This window comes from Anomaloglossus baeobatrachus, chromosome 8, assembly GCF_048569485.1.
Source record: "Anomaloglossus baeobatrachus isolate aAnoBae1 chromosome 8, aAnoBae1.hap1, whole genome shotgun sequence".
NCBI lineage: Eukaryota > Metazoa > Chordata > Amphibia > Anura > Aromobatidae > Anomaloglossus > Anomaloglossus baeobatrachus.
Window position 1 is genome coordinate 225793415 of NC_134360.1, and position 19561 is coordinate 225812975.

At 49.0% G+C, this 19561-nt stretch overlaps 1 protein-coding gene across 1 annotated transcript in view; it reads right to left on the reverse strand.

Moving 5' to 3' along the window:
- The window catches only part of MSH4 (mutS homolog 4), a 115806-nt gene that overhangs the window by 70015 nt on the left and 26230 nt on the right, over positions 1-19561 (reverse strand). Inside the window, exons 5-7 of the mRNA XM_075321120.1 lie at positions 11126-11241; positions 7486-7659; positions 6656-6828 (exon numbers count right to left, since the gene is read on the reverse strand). Coding sequence (XP_075177235.1) covers positions 6656-6828; positions 7486-7659; positions 11126-11241 — 463 coding nt within the window. The remainder of the gene's footprint in view (positions 1-6655; positions 6829-7485; positions 7660-11125; positions 11242-19561) is intronic.

Below are 19561 nucleotides of genomic sequence, written 5' to 3' on the forward strand. Positions count from 1 at the left end.
TGCCCGCGCCCCGAAAGGACCGAAACCTCGACTGCCCCTTCCTCTGTTGGGGTATGTTCGGTTTGGGCTGGGGTAAGGATGTATCCTTTCCCTTGGATTGTTTGATGATTTCATCCAAACGCTCGCCAAACAATCGGTCGCCAGAAATTGGCAAACTGGTTAAGCGCTTTTTGGAAACAGAATCTGCCTTCCATTCCCGTAGCCACAAGGCCCTGCGGAGTACCACCGAATTGGCGGCTGCAACCGCCGTACGGCTCGCAGAGTCCAGGACAGCATTAATAGCGTAAGACGCAAATGCCGACGTCTGAGTGGTTATGGACGCCACCTGTGGCGCGGACGTGCGTGTGGCTGCGTCAATTTGCGCTTGACCTGCTGAGATAGCTTGTAGCGCCCATACGGCTGCGAACGCTGGGGCAAAAGAAGCGCCGATAGCTTCATAGATGGATTTCAACCAGAGCTCCATCTGCCTGTCAGTGGCATCTTTGAGTGAAGCCCCATCTTCCACTGCAAGTATGGATCTAGCTGCCAGTCTGGAGATTGGAGGATCCACTTTGGGACACTGAGTCCAACTTTTGACCACGTCAGGGGGAAAAGGATAACGTGTATCCTTAAGGCGCTTAGAAAAACGCTTATCTGGACAAGCATGGTGATTCTGGACTGCCTCTCTGAAATCAGAGTGGTCCAGAAACATACTCGGTGTACGCTTGGGAAACCTGAAACGGAATTTCTCCTGCTGAGAAGCTGACTCCTCCACCGGAGGAGCTGAGGGAGAAATATCCAACATACGATTGATGGACGCAATAAGGTCGTTCACTATGGCGTCCCCGTCCGGAGTATCAAGATTGAGAGCGGCCTCAGGATCAGAATCCTGATCAGCTGTCTCCGCATCATCAACCAGAGATTCCCCCGTCTGAGACCCTGCACAATATGATGATGTCGAGGGAAAATCTAAGCGAGCTCGCTTAGTCGGTCTGGGGCTGGGGTCTGTGTCAGAACCCTCAGCCTGGGATCCATGAGATACCCCGGGAGGACATTGTTGGTCCAGCTGAGGTGGGCCAGGGAACAAAGATTCAACAGAGTCCCTGTGCTGAGATACCAGCCTGGACTGCAAGGCTTCTAGTATCTTAGCCATAGTCTCAGAGAGTTTTGCAAACTCCGTCCCCGTCACCTGAACAGTGTTAGCAGGTGGCTCCCCCTGGGCCCCTCTTAGCAGAGGCTCCGGCTGAGTAAGTGCCACAGGGGCCGAACAGTGCACACAATGAGGGTCAGTGGAACCTGCCGGTAGCGGGGTCGTACATGCGGCGCAGGCAACATAATAAGCCTGTGTTTTGGCACCCCTGCCTTTCGTGGGTGCCATGCTATTATCTTCCCTGAGTAACACAATAGGGTATATAGCCAGAAATCAACTGTGCACCATACAGTGTAAAACATATATACCATAAATATATAATGTTACACTACTGCACAATGGGGCTAGCACCACAGGTGCTGCTTACCACCCGCCTAAAGCGGTTGTGAGGCCACCAGAGTCCCTGCCTGGGTCTCCCAGACTTTGTCCCCCTCTGCTGCGTCCGAGGAGCTGACAGGAATGGCTGCCGGCGTCCTGAGGAGAGGAGGGAGCCGTGGGCGTGACCCAGAAAGTGCGGGAACTGGTGCCCGCACTGTGCACAGTGAGGGGGGTGGAGTATGCAAAGCATGCTCCAGCCCTCAGTGCTGCTCGTTCTGTGCAGCGTCCCGCCCTTCCCCTGCCTGTCAGGGCTGTGGGCGGGAGGAAAGGAAACTAGGCCGCAAAAAGCCGGGGACTCTAGTAATAAACGCGGCCGCCGTAAAAGCGCGGCCGCCGTGAAAGTCCCCGGCGCACTACAAGTCCCAGCCGCGCCGCAGTGTTTCCATGGCCGCGGCGGTCAGTGCGGCAGTCCCTATACATAAACACACTCAGCAACGCTGAGTGTGTAATGGCACATATTAACCCGGTCAGCGCCGTGGTCCCCGGTGCACTAGCACACCCAGCAAAGCTGGAGTGTTGCTGTGCGCTGTCCCCACAGGGATACAGAGTACCTCCAAGTAGCAGGGCCATGTCCCTGAACGATACCCGGCTCCTATCCAGCAGGCTCCACAGGAGTTGTGGATGAAGCACGGTCTCAGTGCCTGGAGACCGATAGGATCCCACTTCACCCAGAGCCCTGAGGGGGATGGGGAAGGAAAACAGCATGTGGGCTCCAGCCTCCGTACCCGCAATGGATACCTCAACCTTACAACACCACCGACAAGAGTGGGGTGAGAAGGGAGCATGCTGGGGGCTCTATATGGGCCCACTTTTCTTCCATCCGACATGGTCAGCAGCTGCTGCTGACCAATCTGTGGAGCTGTGCGTGCGTGTCTGACCTCCTTCGCACAAAGCAAAAAACTGAGGAGCCCGTGGGAGCACGGGGGGTGTATAGGCAGAAGGGGAGGGGCTTAACACTTTTGAGTGTAATACTTTGTGCGGCCTCCGGAGGCATAGCCTATACACCCAATTGTCTGGGTCTCCCAATGGAGCGACAAAGAAACAACCTGCCCACACGCGCACCCCCGGGAGTGGTACCACGGGGACGGGCGGGGGAGAGGGCCCCGAAGTCTCAAGCCCCTGCGACCCTGGGGAGCGGTACCCACGGGGCTGCGGAGAATGAGTGAAGCGAATACCTGCAGAGAAGAAGACGACAGGTATGAGAGCGATGAGCGGCGCCGAATAAAAGAAAAAAGCGCAAAAAATACATGGCTGAGGGGGGCCGAGACGGCCCACATCAGCCTCCTACGACACTAAGCTAAAAACTGATCTGAGCCCGCCTCCGGCTCGGGGTGTATGCTGCTAGGGAGGAGCTAACGTTTTTATGTTTACTTAGTGTCAGCCTCCTAGTGACAGCAGCATAACCCATGGTCCTGTGTCCCCCAATGAAACGATAGAGAAATTCAAATTGTCTCTCCAGTAAAGGAGACAAACTCTAGCACAGCGCCACCTATTGGAAGTAGCGATCCTATAAGTCCCCGTACTTGGCAGCCAGACTGGCTTGCAAAGTCTCCTTAAGGAGAATAGTGTTCCCCTGTGGTCCCCATATAGCTTTCTCATGAGCCAGATCAGACACCCCCATACTTTGCACTGACGGGGGGCAAGCAACCCGAAACACCGTGTCTGCAAATTGGGATTCTGATCTGGCTTATATATCCTGAGTCATATTGCAAAGGATTGTTAAAATCCACTTGTGACTTTTAGGATCGCTACTTTCAATAGGTGGCGCTGTGCTAGAGTTTGTCTCCTTTACTGGAGAGACAATTTGTATATGTAACCAATAAACTAGCATAACGATGGCCGGCCAAATCTACAAGTGTGTTTCACCTTTTGTGTCGTGTCCCCCTTCTCCCCATAGATTGTAAGCTTTTGAGCATGGCCCTCATCCCTACTGTAGTTGTTGAATTATGTACTATTTTGTCCTGTTTTTGTCTATACAACCCCCCACCTGATTGTAAAGTGCTGCGGAATATGTTGGCGCTATATAAACTTTTTTATTATTATTATTATTATTATTATTATTAAGGCTACATTCACACATCCATGCTCTATACATCATGCTCTGTACATTTTTTTTCTCCGACAGTACAAGGATACACTTAATTGAGCCATACACACATTACTTTTATATTGGATACCAGTGTCCGGTCTGTGGGACTCAGAATGTCCTAACATTATACTTTACCAATAAAGTCCAAGAGGATCCATATGAAATGGAAGAAAGACAGAAGACAGACTGTGTTCAGTTTTCCATCTGTCGTTTTTCCTGGATCCATTTTTAAGAGTCAATGGATAAACATTTGATTTATACCGCCTTTAGTTTGTAAAAATGGATGAGAAAATAATAGATGCAAAATGGAGACAAAACAGATAAGTGAAGAGAATAAAACATTGGAAAAGAAGGCACAAATGTGTGAATGTAGACTATGGCTGTGTTGCCATCATGCTGTTGTCTTCCTTCAGATGTAAAAGTGAAGAGTGAAAACTTATATTAATGTTGTTGTGTGTCTCCATAATGCTATATTTACATATCCATGTGAAATGTCCGTGTACTATCTGATTTTGTCTTGGAGACCACACGGCCTCGTAGAGTTTCTTGTTATACAAACATCCATGAAAATCACAGGTCCGAGTGTGAGATCCATGAAACCCAGAACAGGTCTCTGTGTTCATAGCCAGTCGATGGCAATATGTGAAACACGGCTGCAAATGGTATGGCTTCCGATTTACTTACATGTCCCACAATTCGGTGGTAACCTTTTAGAAAAGCAGCAATGCAATTTTTCTACCATATCTGCATTTTTTTAAACAACTTGCTCCTTGCCTAAGGGGTACTTTGCACGTTGCGACATCGCTACTGCGATATCGTCGGGGTCAAATCGAAAGTGACGCACATCCGGTGCTGGTAATGACGTCGCAACGTGTAAAGCCTAGGTGCACCGATAAACGATCACAAAAGTGTCGTAAATCGGTGATCTGTCTAGTGTCGGTCATTTCCATAATTTCGCTGCAGCGACAGGTACGATGTTGTTCCTCGTTCCTTTGGCAGCACACATCGCTGTGTGTGAAGCCGCAGGAGCGAGGAACATCTCCTTACCTGCGTCCCGACGGCAATGTGGAAGGAAGGAGGTGGGCGGGAGGTTTACGTCCCGCTCATCTCCGCCCCTCCGCTTCTATTGGCCGCCTGCCTTGTGACGTCACTGTAACCCCGAACGACCCGCCCCCTCAGGAAGGAGGCGGGTTGCCGTCCAGAGCGACGTCGCAGGGCAGGTAAGTGCGTGTGAAGCTGTTGTAGCAATAATGTTCGCTACGGCAGCTATCACAAGATATTGCATCTGCGATGGGGGCGGGGACTATCGCGCTCGGCATTGCTACAATCGCCTAGCGATGTCGCAGCGTGCAAAGTACCCCTAATATTGAGAAATATCGGGCCGGTCCACATAAGACTCTACAAGGATGTTCTCAGAGTCAGCAGCTACATGGAGATCATATAGTGGTGAAAATAGCTGGACTTCCCATAAAGGAGGCAGAGATGGTTTATTACCGTTTCAGCCTCCCTGATCGCTGTACACTAAGTTCTGTGTATACAGCACTGGAAGCAGTAATGGCGCTTTCTGCTCCCGTCATGAGATTGCTGAATGCCCGGAGGGAGCTGTTGAGTCTTAGCAGGCGCAGACTGTCTATGCAAGGAAGGAAGCTCAATATGCACTGTAACTGGGGCTAATATATCAGCCCCAGTTACAGGGGAAATCATCAGTATACAAAATTTAATTTAGTGTTAAAATTACCCTCAAAGGGTGTCCAGCTGTAGAAACCCAGAGATCAGCTGTAATGTGTAAACCAGAGAGCAAGGCCCCAGATTTATCATGACTGTCACTTTCCACAATTACTGCCATTATTATTATTATTATTATTACAAGTGAAAGAGGGTATAAGTACAAAAATCATTAACAGTACAAAACAAACTGGTATAGGAGGAGAGAGGACCCTGCCCGCGAGGGCTCACAGTCTACAGGAGGAGAGAGGACCCTGCCCACGAGGGCTCACAGTCTACAGGAGGAGAGAGGACCCTGCCCGCGAGGGCTCACAGTCTACAGGGAATGGGTGATGGTACAATAGGTGAGGACAGAGCTGGTTGCGCAGTGGTGTACTGGACTGAGGGTTATTGTAGGTTTGTTGGAAGAGATGGGTCTTGAGGTTCCTCTTGAGGCTTTCCACAGTAGGGGAGAGTCTGATGTGCTGAGGTAGAGCGTTCCAGAGTATGGGGAAGGAATGGGAGAAATCTTGTGCGCGATTGTTGGAAGAGGAGATAAGAGAGGAGTAGAGAAGGAGATGTGAGGATCTGAGGTTGCGCGCAGGTAGGTACCGGGAGACTAGGTCACAGATGTAAGGAGGAGACAGGTTGTGGATGGCTTTGTATGTCATGGTTAATGTTTTGAACTGGAGTCGTTGGGCGATGGGAAGCCAGTGAAGGGATTGGCAGAGTGGCGAGGCTGGGGAATAGCGAGGGCAGAGGTGTATTAATCGGGCCGCAGAGTTTAGGATAGATTCGAGGGGTGCAAGAGTGTTGGAAGGGAGGGCAGAGAGCAATAGGTTGCAGTAGTCGAGGCGGGAGATGATGAGGGCAATTGAAAACATACTGGTCACAGGGTGTCTAGCTGCGGAAATCCAGAGATCAGCTGTAATGTGTAAACCAAAGAGAAATGCCTCGATTCATCATGACTGTCACTTTTGTGCGTCAATCTTGATAAAAGGTTCCTTGGAGTACAATGCGTGTGCCTCTTAATGAATCTGGTGCATCATTCAACTGCCATGCACAACTGTAAACAATATTGTCCAGTCACTTTTGTAGTCTAAATTATGATAAATTTACCAGTTGAGTTTAGTGATGCGACTTCCTAACGAAGCTCCATTCACTTTTCAAAAAGAAGCAAGTGTTGGTCGGGTCTGGTATGAAAATGTCAGAACTAGCAAATTTTTTACCTAACAAAAAGTTTCAAGCCGGATTCTGGCCAAATCTATTTGATGAATGGGTCCCGATTCAATCCCCCTTCAGCCCCACCAAGGGGAAGATACAAGTTTTTACATTTTACAGAAGCTGCCATGTACCTGACTGAAGACTGAAGAAAAGTTCCTCATCTTCAAGAAATTCTTGGACGCAATCCAATCTGGTGTTGATGGTCTCCAGATCAATCAGAGGTTCCAAGATATTTGATCTGAGTCTTCGGCTTCCACCTGGAGTTTTAGTGCTATTCAGGACCCCGTACAGGGTGTGATTATTTCTGGAAAGTGAATAAGTAGTTGAATAAGGAAACAGTCTGGGGCAGTGATCACATTACTACTGTGTATGATAATCCAATATTGATAATATACTAGTTAGCCATCTTCTTGCTACTAATACTTTGCAGTCAGGGGCTAACCACACTGTTTTTTGTTCCTGTAGGGGGTATATATTGGGAGGATTTCCCAAGTTATATCTCCGATGGATGGATGCCACGCTGTGGGTATTTGGTGGCATCTCTTCTGGCCTCCGTTAAGTGAATCAGACCCACATATCCACCACTTTCTTGGTGCATACACACTAACAAGACACATCAAGGGCCTAACTCTGTGTATGGAGAATTTTGGAGGAAAAAAAGCATTGAAAAGTAGAACAAAGCTATGCAAACATTTTGTGACTTTTGGATTTTTCATATTATTTTTTTTCCCAGCTCCGATAAAGTGTGCGAGGCTGGGGTGAGACAGCGGTGTGGCAGCCTCTGCTTGTAAAAATTTATAACGAGCGAAGGCATTCCTTATGCCAGTCTCTGACTGGAGTAAGATTTGTGGCGAGTTGCACCTCACTTCTCGCCTTGCCTTATTCATCAAGACTGTTGTGAAAACCGCTAGTTTTGATGAAACAAGGCCTAAATGTTTTATTTATCCAGCTATGGCCACACCTGGAATCTCTGTTATTCACCAGGAGCTCAAGGTTCTGAGCGGACGCAGAGTCGATCATCGCCGTCTGTTCACTTCCTTGAAATCGAAACTTCAGAGATTTTGGAGCATAAACTGCATTCTGAATGAATTCCAGATATTTCAGCAATGCAGCAACCGCAGCCAAACAGTAGTACCTACAAGATAAAGGTGGAATTACAAATGCATGCAAGTTCTTTCTTTTTATTACTTGTTATTGATAATTTAAAGCAAAAATGCACAAAAATAGCAAAGAGAGCTCAAGATGCTGCAGTACTGAATGCTCAGGTCGATGGGTGGAAATCTGCAATACTAGGCTGAAAATATTTCAATTTACATCCACACCTTACATCTCTCCTGACTTTTGCAGAACTCATATTTTACATATACACATATAGGGGGAGACCTGTCAGTGTAGGGGACCGGCAGGCAGAAGCTGCAGGGAACATGCCCTTTGGAATAATCGTCCTAGCTGCATCGTACCTGGCAGCTCTTTACGGTAAGTACAGTTAGGTCCAGAAATATTTGGACAGTGACACAAGTTTTGTTATTTTAGCTGTTTACAAAAACATGTTCAGAAATACAATTATATATATAATATGGGCTGAAAGTGCACACTCCCAGCTGCAATATGAGAGTTTTCACATCCAAATCGGAGAAAGGGTTTAGGAATCATAGCTCTGTAATGCATAGCCTCCTCTTTTTCAAGGGACCAAAAGTAATTGGACAAGGGACTCTAAGGGCTGCAATTAACTCTGAAGGCGTCTCCCTCGCTAACCTGTAATCAATGAAGTAGTTAAAAGGTCTGGGGTTGATTACAGGTGTTTGGTTTTGCATTTGGAAGCTGTTGCTGTGACCAGACAACATGCGGTCTAAGGAACTCTCAATTGAGGTGAAGCAGAACATCCTGAGGCTGAAAAAAAAGAAAAAATCCATCAGAGAGATAGCAGACATGCTTGGAGTAGCAAAATCAACAGTCGGGTACATTCTGAGAAAAAAGGAATTGACTGGTGAGCTTGGGAACTCAAAAAGGCCTGGGCGTCCACGGATGACAACAGTGGTGGATGATCGCCGCATACTTTCTTTGGTGAAGAAGAACCCGTTCACAACATCAACTGAAGTCCAGAACACTCTCAGTGAAGTAGGTGTATCTGTCTCTAAGTCAACAGTAAAGAGAAGACTCCATGAAAGTAAATACAAAGGGTTCACATCTAGATGCAAACCATTCATCAATTCCAAAAATAGACAGGCCAGAGTTAAATTTGCTGAAAAACACCTCATGAAGCCAGCTCAGTTCTGGAAAAGTATTCTATGGACAGATGAGACAAAGATCAACCTGTACCAGAATGATGGGAAGAAAAAAGTTTGGAGAAGAAAGGGAACGGCACATGATCCAAGGCACACCACATCCTCTGTAAAACATGGTGGAGGCAACGTGATGGCATGGGCATGCATGGCTTTCAATGGCACTGGGTCACTTGTGTTTATTGATGACATAACAGCAGACAAGAGTAGCCGGATGAATTCTGAAGTGTACCGGGATATACTTTCAGCCCAGATTCAGCCAAATGCCGCAAAGTTGATCGGACGGCGCTTCATAGTACAGATGGACAATGACCCCAAGCATACAGCCAAAGCTACCCAGGAGTTCATGAGTGCAAAAAAGTGGAACATTCTGCAATGGCCAAGTCAATCACCAGATCTTAACCCAATTGAGCATGCATTTCACTTGCTCAAATCCAGACTTAAGATGGAAAGACCCACAAACAAGCAAGACCTGAAGGCTGCGGCTGTAAAGGCCTGGCAAAGCATTAAGAAGGAGGAAACCCAGCGTTTTGTGATGTCCATGGGTTCCAGACTTAAGGCAGTGATTGCCTCCAAAGGATTCGCAACAAAATATTGAAAATAAAAATATTTTGTTTGGGTTTGGTTTATTTGTCCAATTACTTTTGACCTCCTAAAATGTGGAGTGTTTGTAAAGAAATGTGTACAATTCCTACAATTTCTATCAGATATTTTTGTTCAAACCTTCAAATTAAACGTTACAATCTGCACTTGAATTCTGTTGTAGAGGTTTCATTTCAAATCCAATGTGGTGGCATGCAGAGCCCAACTCGCGAAAATTGTGTCACTGTCCAAATATTTCTGGACCTAACTGTAAAACATACATGGCTGGAATAAGGCCTCTTTCACATGTAAGTGGTTCTAGTACATATGTGACAGTTTTTATACGTACCAGAATCATGGATATACACAGACCTATTCAAATAAATGGGTCTGCACACACATCAGTGATTTTTAACTGACCATGTCTCCGTGCGCTCCGAACGGAGATATGTTTGTTTTTTTCTGTCATCACTGATGTCGCACAGACCACACTATGGTGTGATCCATGAAACACGTACCAGAAAAACACGGACATTGAAAAAAAAAAAGCATTTTTAACTCACCTTCTCCAGTGACGCTGTGTTCGGCCTCTGCTGGCTGCTGCTTCAGAGCCAGCTAATTACTGGCATGCATATTTATGTATGTAGCCACAGCCGAACCAAAAGTAGCTGCAGCGGGGTCAGCGGCGACAGGAAACACAGCAGAGCCAAAGAGTTCAGCACCACGGACAGCAGGAGCGAGGGCAGGTGAGTATACCTCCATGTGCAATCATGGATAACGGAGCACGTATCACCGATAGCACATGGACAACCCACGTGTGTCATGAATCACGGCACACGGAGGAACATATGCATTTTAACAAGTCAGTGAAAAACGTCTGTGTTTGTCACTGACGTGTGAAACAGGCCTAAGGCCTCTGTCACACATACATGAAAATCACGCACGTGCTGCGAGACACGTATTTTCCCTGCGTGTTGCATTTGGTAAGTACGTGTCTAAAATACGTGCGGGCCACGTGTGTTCTATGTGTACTATCCATGATAACACACGGAGAACCGGTAATTTGAATACTCACGTGGTCGTTGCTGCTGTCCAGGGTACTGATCTTCGGCTCCAGCCCCGCCCACTCCCTGCTGATGCTGCTTCTGGCCCAGCGGACATCAGTGCCCGTGACATCACGCCTACCTCCTTAACACGCTCATAATAAGCTGCGGTCGGCAGCAACTGCTTGCAGTAGAAGATTCTGCAGGGCTGGTGGAGGTGAGTATGTTTTTTTTTTTATTTTAAAATAATGACATGTGTTTCTCCGGCGTGTGTCACACGGGACCGCATCCACACTACATCCGTGTGGTACGGGTGCGGGCCGTGTGACACCCGTGATGCCGGAGAAAACGGATATGACAGCGTGAGGAACACACGGACACACGTAAGTACGGAACGGACACACGTTCCGTTCCAAAATACTTACGTGTGTCCAAACCATTAGGAATACATAGGTCCACGTATGTACATGCCTCCGGTACGTGAGAAAACTGCCAAACACGTACTGGAGGCACGAACGTGTGACAAAGGCCTAACAGAGCAATCTCCCCCTATACACACTGCAGCATTTCAGAGTAAAGCACACACAGCGGCAATAATGGAGCCGGTCTCTTATTCTTGCTGCCTGTGGTTTGAGCAGTATGAATCAGCTTACTGGTTCCCTTAAAGAAACATTCACACCTTTATAATACATACTTGGACTTGATTTCCATTAATACTGTGCTGAATTCTGGGGCACATAATTGTTCTATGTATTCCAGGCCTTTGGTTTCATTGAAATACTTCCGCTGTACGGTGGTAACAGAGGCATCCTGCAAGTCACACAACATTACACTGTGAGGAAAAGCAGCATGTTGTCTGCAAATCGGCTGCAGATATTCTCATAAATCACACTGGGAATCTAGAAGTCAGGACGTGCCTTGTGTTTCCCTTTGTGAAATGTTGCAGTTTATTGTGGTCATTGTACTGAAATGTGACATTACCAGCTGACGTGTTTTACAATCTTGCTCACAGGCAGAGGTTACACATTGCGTATAGTGCGTGACGCCTCCGAGGTGCTTCTGCCGAGGTGCCGCCTCCTGAATGTCGCTGCGGCTTTCTGCTGCAACATTAGTAAAGAATAGTAAAGGCTTGTTAACTATTCATTGCCCCAAACCGTTTCTGTAAAATGTGAGACTATGAACAACAGGCAAGGTTAGCAATTAATTTCTAATGATACACAGAAACCCGCAGAATCGATTAGGAGGCGGCATCTTGGCAAACGCACCACAGACAGGTGCTACCCACGTGCTGAAAGTGGATCATGAAGATTGATTTTTTTTTTTACTAAATTGTAGAAACCTTTGGGGTTAAGCCACATACAATTGACAGACTTTTCATTTAAAGCCCGCTTTACACACTACAATATATCTTACAATGTGTCAGCGGGGTCACGTCGTAAGTAACGCACATCCGGCATCGTAAGGTACATTGTAGTGTGTGACAGCTACGTGCGATTGCGATTGAACGGTAAAACGTTCATCGCACGCACGTCGTGGAATCCTGACGAATTGCACGTCAGGTTGTTCAATGTTCCCGAGGCAGCGCACATCGCAGTGTGTGACACCCCGGGAACATTGAACAGATCTTACCTACGTCCTGCGGCTCCAGCCGGCAATGCGGAAGGAAGGAGGTGGGCGGGATGTTTACGTCCCGCTCAGCTTCACCCCTCCGCTTCTATTGGCCGGTTGCCGCGTGACGTCGCTGTGACGCCGAACGTCCCTCCCACTCCAGGAAGTGGACGTTCGCCGCCCACATCGAGGTCGTAAGTACGTGTGACGGGGGTTAATCGTTTGTGCGGCACGTTCAACAAATTGAATGTACTGCACATACGATGGGGGCGTTGCAAATCGCATATGATATCGTATGCGAAATTGCAACGTGTAAAGCAGGCTTTAGTTTGCAGCGCTGGGGTCCTGGGTTCAAATCCTACCAAGGACACCATCTGCAAGGAGTTTGTATGTTCTCCCTGTGTTTGCGTGGGTTTCTTCCGGGTACTCCGGTTTCCTCCCACACTCCAAAGACATACAGATAGGGACTCTAGATTGTGAGCCCCAATGGGGACAGTGTTGCCAATGTATGTAAAGCGCTGTGGAATTAATAGCGCTATATAAATGAATAAAATTATTATTATTATTATTATTATTATTATATATGTATTTTCTTTGTCGCTCTATTGGGAGACCCAGACAATTGGGTGTATAGGCTATGCCTCCGGAGGCCGCACAAAGTATTACACTCAAAAGTGTTAAGCCCCTCCCCTTCTGCCTATACACCCCCCGTGCTCCCACGGGCTCCTCTGTTTTTTGCTTTGTGCGAAGGAGGTCAGACATGCACGCACAGCTCCACAGATTGGTCAGCAGCAGCTGCTGACCAGGTCGGATGGAAGAAAAGTGGGCCCATATAGGGCCCCCAGCATGCTCCCTTCTCACCCCACTCTTGTCGGCGGTGTTGTAAGGTTGAGGTATCCATTGCGGGTACGGAGGCTGGAGCCCACATGCTGTTTTCCTTCCCCATCCCCCTCAGGGCTCTGGTGGAAGTGGGATCCTATCGGTCTCCAGGCACTGAGACCGTGCTTCATCCACAACTCCTGCGGAGCCTGCTGGATAGGAGCCGGGTATCGTTCAGGGACATGGCCCTGCTACTTGGAGGTACTCTGTATCCCGGTGGGGACCGCGCACAGCAACACTCCAGCTTTGCTGGGTGTGCTAGTGCACCGGGGACCGCGGCGCTGACCGGGTTAATATGTGCCATTACACACTCAGCGTTGCTGAGTGTGTTTATGTATAGGGACTGCCGCACTGACCGCCGCGGCCATGGAAACACTGCGGCGCGGCTGGGACTTGTAGTGCGCCGGGGACTTCCACGCCGGCCGCGCTTTTACGGCGGCCGCGTTTATTACTAGAGTCCCCGGCTTTTTGCGGCCTAGTTCCTTTCCTCCCACCCCCAGCCCTGACAGGCAGGGGAAGGGCGGGACGCTGCTCAGAACGAGCAGCACTGAGGGCTGGAGCATGCTTTGCATATCCACTCCCCTCACTGTGCACAGTGCAGGCACCAGTTCCCGCTCTTTCTAGGTCACGCCCACGGCTCCCTCCTCTCCTCAGGACGCATTCCTGTCAGCTCCTCGGACGCTGCAGAGGGGGACAAAGTCTGGGAGACCCAGGCAGGGACTCTGGTGGCCTCACAACCGCTTTAAGCGGGTGGTAAGCAGCACCTGTGGTGCTAGCCCCATTGTGCAGTAGTGTAACATTATATGTTTAGTTTACACTGTATAGTGCACAGTTGATTTCTGGCTATATACCCTATTGTGTTGCTCAGGGTAATAGCATGGCGCCCACGAAAGGCAGGGGTGCCAAAACACAGGCTTATTATGTTGCCTGCGCCGCATGTACGACCCCGCTACCGACAGGTTCCACTGACCCTCATTGTGTGCACTGTTCGGCCCCTGTGGCACTTGCTCAGCCAGAGCCTCTGCTAGGGGGGGCCCAGGGGGAGCCACCTGCTAACACTGTTCAGGTGACAGGGACGGAGTTTGCAAAACTCTCTGAGACTATGGCTAAGATACTAGAAGCCTTGCAGTCCAGGCCGGTATCTCAGCACAGGGACTCTGTTGAATCTTTGTTCCCTGGCCCACCTCAGCTGGACCAACAATGTCCTCCCGGGGTATCTCATGGATCCCAAGCTGAGGGTTCTGACACAGACCCCAGCCCCAGACCGACTAAGCGAGCTCGCTTAGATTTTCCCTCGACATCATCATATTGTGCAGGGTCTCAGAGGGGGGAAGCTCTGGTTGATGATGCGGAGACAGCTGATCAGGATTCGGATCCTGAGGCCGCTCTCAAACTTGATACTCCGGACGGGGACGCCATAGTGAACGACCTTATTGCGTCCATCAATCGTATGTTGGATATTTCTCCCTCAGCTCCTCCGGTGGAGGAGTCAGCTTCCCAGCAGGAGAAATTCCGTTTCAGGTTTCCCCCTGACGTGGTCAAAAGTTGGGCTCAGTGTCCCAAAGTGGATCCTCCAATCTCCAGACTGGCAGCTAGATCCATACTTGCAGTGGAAGATGGGGCTTCACTCAAAGATGCCACTGACAGGCAGATGGAGCTCTGGTTGAAATCCATCTATGAAGCTATCGGCGCTTCTTTTGCCCCAGCATTCGCAGCCGTATGGGCGCTACAAGCTATCTCAGCAGGTCAAGCGCAAATTGACGCAGCCACACGCACGTCCGCGCCACAGGTGGCGTCCATAACCTCTCAGACGTCGGCATTTGCGTCTTACGCTATTAATGCTGTCCTGGACTCTGCGAGCCGTACGGCGGTTGCAGCCGCCAATTCGGTGGTACTCCGCAGGGCCTTGTGGCTACGGGAATGGAAGGCAGATTCTGTTTCCAAAAAGCGCTTAACCAGTTTGCCAATTTCTGGCGACCGATTGTTTGGCGAGCGTTTGGATGAAATCATCAAACAATCCAAGGGAAAGGATACATCCTTACCCCAGCCCAAACCGAACATACCCCAACAGAGGAAGGGGCAGTCGAGGTTTCGGTCCTTTCGGGGCGCGGGCAGGTCCCAATTCTCCTCGTCCAAAAGGCCTCAGAAAGATCAAAGTAACTCTGATGCATGGCGGTCTAAGTCACGTCCTAAAAAGACCACCGGAGGTGCCGCTACCAAAGCGGCTTCCTCATGACTTTCGGCATCCTCACTCCGCATCCTCGGTCGGTGGCAGGCTCTCCCGCTTTTGCGACACCTGGCTGCCACGGGTAAAAGACCGTTGGGTGAGAGACATTCTGTCTCACGGTTACAAGATAGAGTTCACCTCTCGTCCCCCGACTCGATTCTTCAGGTCATCCCCGCCTCCCGAGCGAGCCGAGGCTCTTCTGCAGGCGCTGGGCATTCTGAAAGCAGAAGGAGTGGTGGTCCCTGTTCCTCTTCAGCAACAGGGCCACGGTTTTTACTCCAACTTGTTTGTGGTCCCAAAGAAGGACGGGTCTTTCCGACCTGTCCTGGACCTGAAACTTCTCAACAAACACGTAAAGACCAGGCGGTTCCGGATGGAATCCCTCCGCTCCGTCATCGCCTCAATGTCCCAGGGAGATTTCCTTGCATCGATCGATATCAAAGATGCTTATCTCCACGTACCGATTGCTCCAGAGCACCAGCGCTTCTTGCGCTTCGCCATAGGAAACGAACACCTGCAGTTCGTGGCACTGCCGTTCGGCCTGGCAACAGCCCCACGGGTTTTCACCAAGGTTATGGCTACTGTAGTAGCGGTCCTCCACTCTCAGGGTCACTCGGTGATCCCGTACTTGGACGATCTGTTGATCAAGGCACCCTCTCTAGAGGCATGCCAACACAGCCTCGACGCTACCCTGGAGACTCTCCAGAGTTTCGGGTGGATCATCAATTTTCCAAAGTCAAATCTGACACCTGCCCAATCGCTGACATACCTTGGCATGGAGTTTCATACCCTCTCAGCGATAGTGAAGTTCCGCTGATCAAGCAGCGGTCACTACAGACAGGGGTACAATCTCTCCTTCAAGGTCGGTCACACACCTTGAGGCGCCTCATGCACTTCCTGGGGAAGATGGTGGCAGCAATGGAGGCAGTTCCTTTCGCGCAGTTTCACCTGCGTCCTCTTCAATGGGACATCCTACGCAAATGGGACAGGAAGCCGACGTCCCTCAACAGGAACGTCTCCCTCTCGCAGGCGACCAAAGCTTCCCTTCGGTGGTGGCTTCTTCCCACTTCATTATCGAAAGGGAAATCCTTCCTACCCCCATCCTGGGAGGTGGTCACGACGGACGCGAGTCTGTCAGGGTGGGGAGCGGTTTTTCTCCACCACAGGGCTCAGGGTACGTGGACCCAGCAAGAGTCCTCGCTTCAGATCAATGTTCTGGAAATACGGGCAGTGTATCTTGCCCTGAAAGCGTTCCAGCAGTGGCTGGAAGGCAAGCAGATCAGAATTCAGTCGGACAATTCCACAGCGGTGGCATACATCAACCACCAAGGCGGCACACGCAGTCAGCAAGCCTTCCAGGAAGTCCGGCGGATTTTGATGTGGGTGGAAGCCACGGCCTCCACCATCTCTGCAGTTCACATTCCAGGCGTGGAAAACTGGGAAGCAGATTATCTCAGTCGCCAGGGCATGGACGCAGGGGAATGGTCCCTTCACCCGGACGTGTTTCAGGAGATCTGTTGCCGCTGGGGGGTGCCGGACGTCGACCTCATGGCGTCCCGGCACAACAACAAGGTACCAGCGTTCATGGCACGGTCTCAAGATCCCAGAGCTCTGGCGGCAGACGCCTTAGTTCAGGATTGGTCGCAGTTTCAGCTCCCTTATGTGTTTCCTCCGCTGGCACTGTTGCCCAGAGTGTTACGCAAGATCAGGGCCGACTGCCGCCGCGTCATCCTCGTCGCTCCAGACTGGCCGAGGCGGTCGTGGTACCCGGATCTGTGGCATCTCACGGTCGGCCAACCGTGGGCACTACCAGACCGACCAGACTTGCTATCTCAAGGGCCGTTTTTCCATCTGAATTCTGCGGCCCTCAACCTGACTGTGTGGCCATTGAGTCCTGGATCCTAGCGTCCTCAGGGTTATCTCAAGACGTCATTGCCACTATGAGACAAGCTAGGAAACTAACGTCCGCCAAGATCTACCACAGGACGTGGAAAATTTTCCTGTCGTGGTGCTCTGTTCAGGGTATTTCTCCCTGGCCTTTTGCCTTGCCCACTTTTCTGTCCTTCCTTCAATCTGGACTGGAAAAGGGTTTGTCGCTCGGCTCCCTTAAGGGACAAGTCTCAGCGCTCTCTGTGTTTTTCCAGAAGCGCCTAGCCAGACTTCCACAGGTACGCACGTTCCTGCAGGGGGTTTGTCACATTGTCCCTCCTTACAAGCGGCCGTTAGAACCCTGGGATCTGAACAGGGTGCTGATGGTTCTTCAGAAACCACCATTCGAGCCAATGAGGGATATTTCTCTCTCACGCCTTTCGCAGAAAGTGGTTTTTCTAGTAGCAGTCACTTCACTTCGCAGAGTGTCTGAGCTAGCTGCACTGTCATGCAAAGCTCCCTTCCTAGTGTTTCACCAGGACAAGGTGGTTCTGCGTCCGGTTCCGGAATTTCTCCCTAAGGTGGTATCCCCCTTTCATCTCAATCAGGATATCTCCTTACCTTCTTTTTGTCCTCATCCAGTTCACCAATGTGAAAAGGATTTGCACTTGTTAGATCTGGTGAGAGCACTCAGACTCTACATTTCTCGTACGGCGCCCCTGCGCCGCTCGGATGCACTCTTTGTCCTTGTCGCTGGCCAGCGTAAAGGGTCACAGGCTTCCAAATCAACCCTGGCTCGGTGGATCAAGGAGCCAATTATCGAAGCTTACCGTTCGGCTGGGCTTCCGGTTCCCTCAGGGCTGAAGGCCCATTCTACCAGAGCCGTGGGCGCGTCCTGGGCTTTGAGGCACCAGGCTACGGCTCAGCAGGTGTGTCAGGCGGCTACCTGGTCGAGCCTGCACACTTTCACGAAGCACTATCAGGTGCATACCTATGCTTCGGCGGATGCCAGCCTAGGTAGACGAGTCCTTCAGGCGGCGGTTGCCCACCTGTAGGAAGAGGCCGTTTTACGGCTCTCTTACGAGGTATTATTTTACCCACCCAGGGACTGCTTTTGGACGTCCCAATTGTCTGGGTCTCCCAATAGAGCGACAAAGAAGAAGGGAATTTTGTTTACTTACCGTAAATTCCTTTTCTTCTAGCTCTAATTGGGAGACCCAGCACCCGCCCCTGTTTTTTGTGTACACATGTTGTTCATGTTGAATGGTTTCAGTTCTCCGATATTCCTTCGGATTGAAGTTACTTTAAACCAGTTTATAATTCTTTTTCCTCCTTCTTGCTTTTGCACCAAAACTGAGGAGCCCGTGGGAGCACGGGGGGTGTATAGGCAGAAGGGGAGGGGCTTAACACTTTTAGTGTAATACTTTGTGCGGCCTCCGGAGGCATAGCCTATACACCCAATTGTCTGGGTCTCCCAATTAGAGCTAGAAGAAAAGGAATTTACGGTAAGTAAACAAAATTCCCTTCATTTCGTGAGTTGCCATACATCAGCAATTCATTCACATGAATTCAATTTTGAGAGCAAAAGCAAATTGCAACATGTTTTTTTAATTTTCTTATTGCTTATTTGCAGAGAATGTATGTAATATAAGAATTCATAACACGTATTGTGATTATAGTTCTTTATGGCTATATCGGCACATATATATATTTATTTTTTACATACAGGATATATATATATATATATATATATATATATATATATATATATATATATATAAAATTATTTTTATTTTTATTTTTTTTTACTTTTTTATTTATTTATTTATTTATTTATTTTTTATTTTTTTTTAAATAAAGTGCTGCGGTATGGCCGGGCGTGATCGTGGCACTGATGGTATTAACTATAATGACTAAAGTTTTTTTTCTGATCACAGTTTTTATCAGTCCTCCTGCTGGTGATTGATTGGTAATATAGGTGGATACTGTACAATCACCTTGACATAACTAAGGTGCGCCAACTACATAAAATTTGTAATGTAATATTAACTTTTAATTAGTCGCATGGGGCCCATTGAACCCCAAGCGAGTTTGTTTTTGCAAATATGGAAGGTTAACTTTCCTTTTCAGTAGCTTACTAGATTGGGTGAATCTCGCTCCTCAGTGCATTGTGAAACGCAGCGTCGACTACGCGTGTCAAGAGCAACTACTTGTGATAAATAGCAAAAGTATCTTGGTGCAACTAATTGAAGGCTAAAAGGATTTTCCCTTTTCAAGAAAGTGGACCAAATGATTTAAAATACCTTAAAATAGCAAACAGAGCCAGCTCATCCTCCCCGGCTCATGAAACGCTGAGCTCAGGGAATGGCTGAAATGGTGATGTGAGCTGTCAACGTGACATCACCGCTGCAGCCAAACACTGAAGGATCTCCTGCTGTACACAGAGAGAGTACCTGCCATGTTTTATATTTTACAGCATTTGGTGTCCACTTTCCTGAAAGTGGAAAACCCCCTTTAAGTGAAGTTGTGGCAAATGGTTAAAGGAAT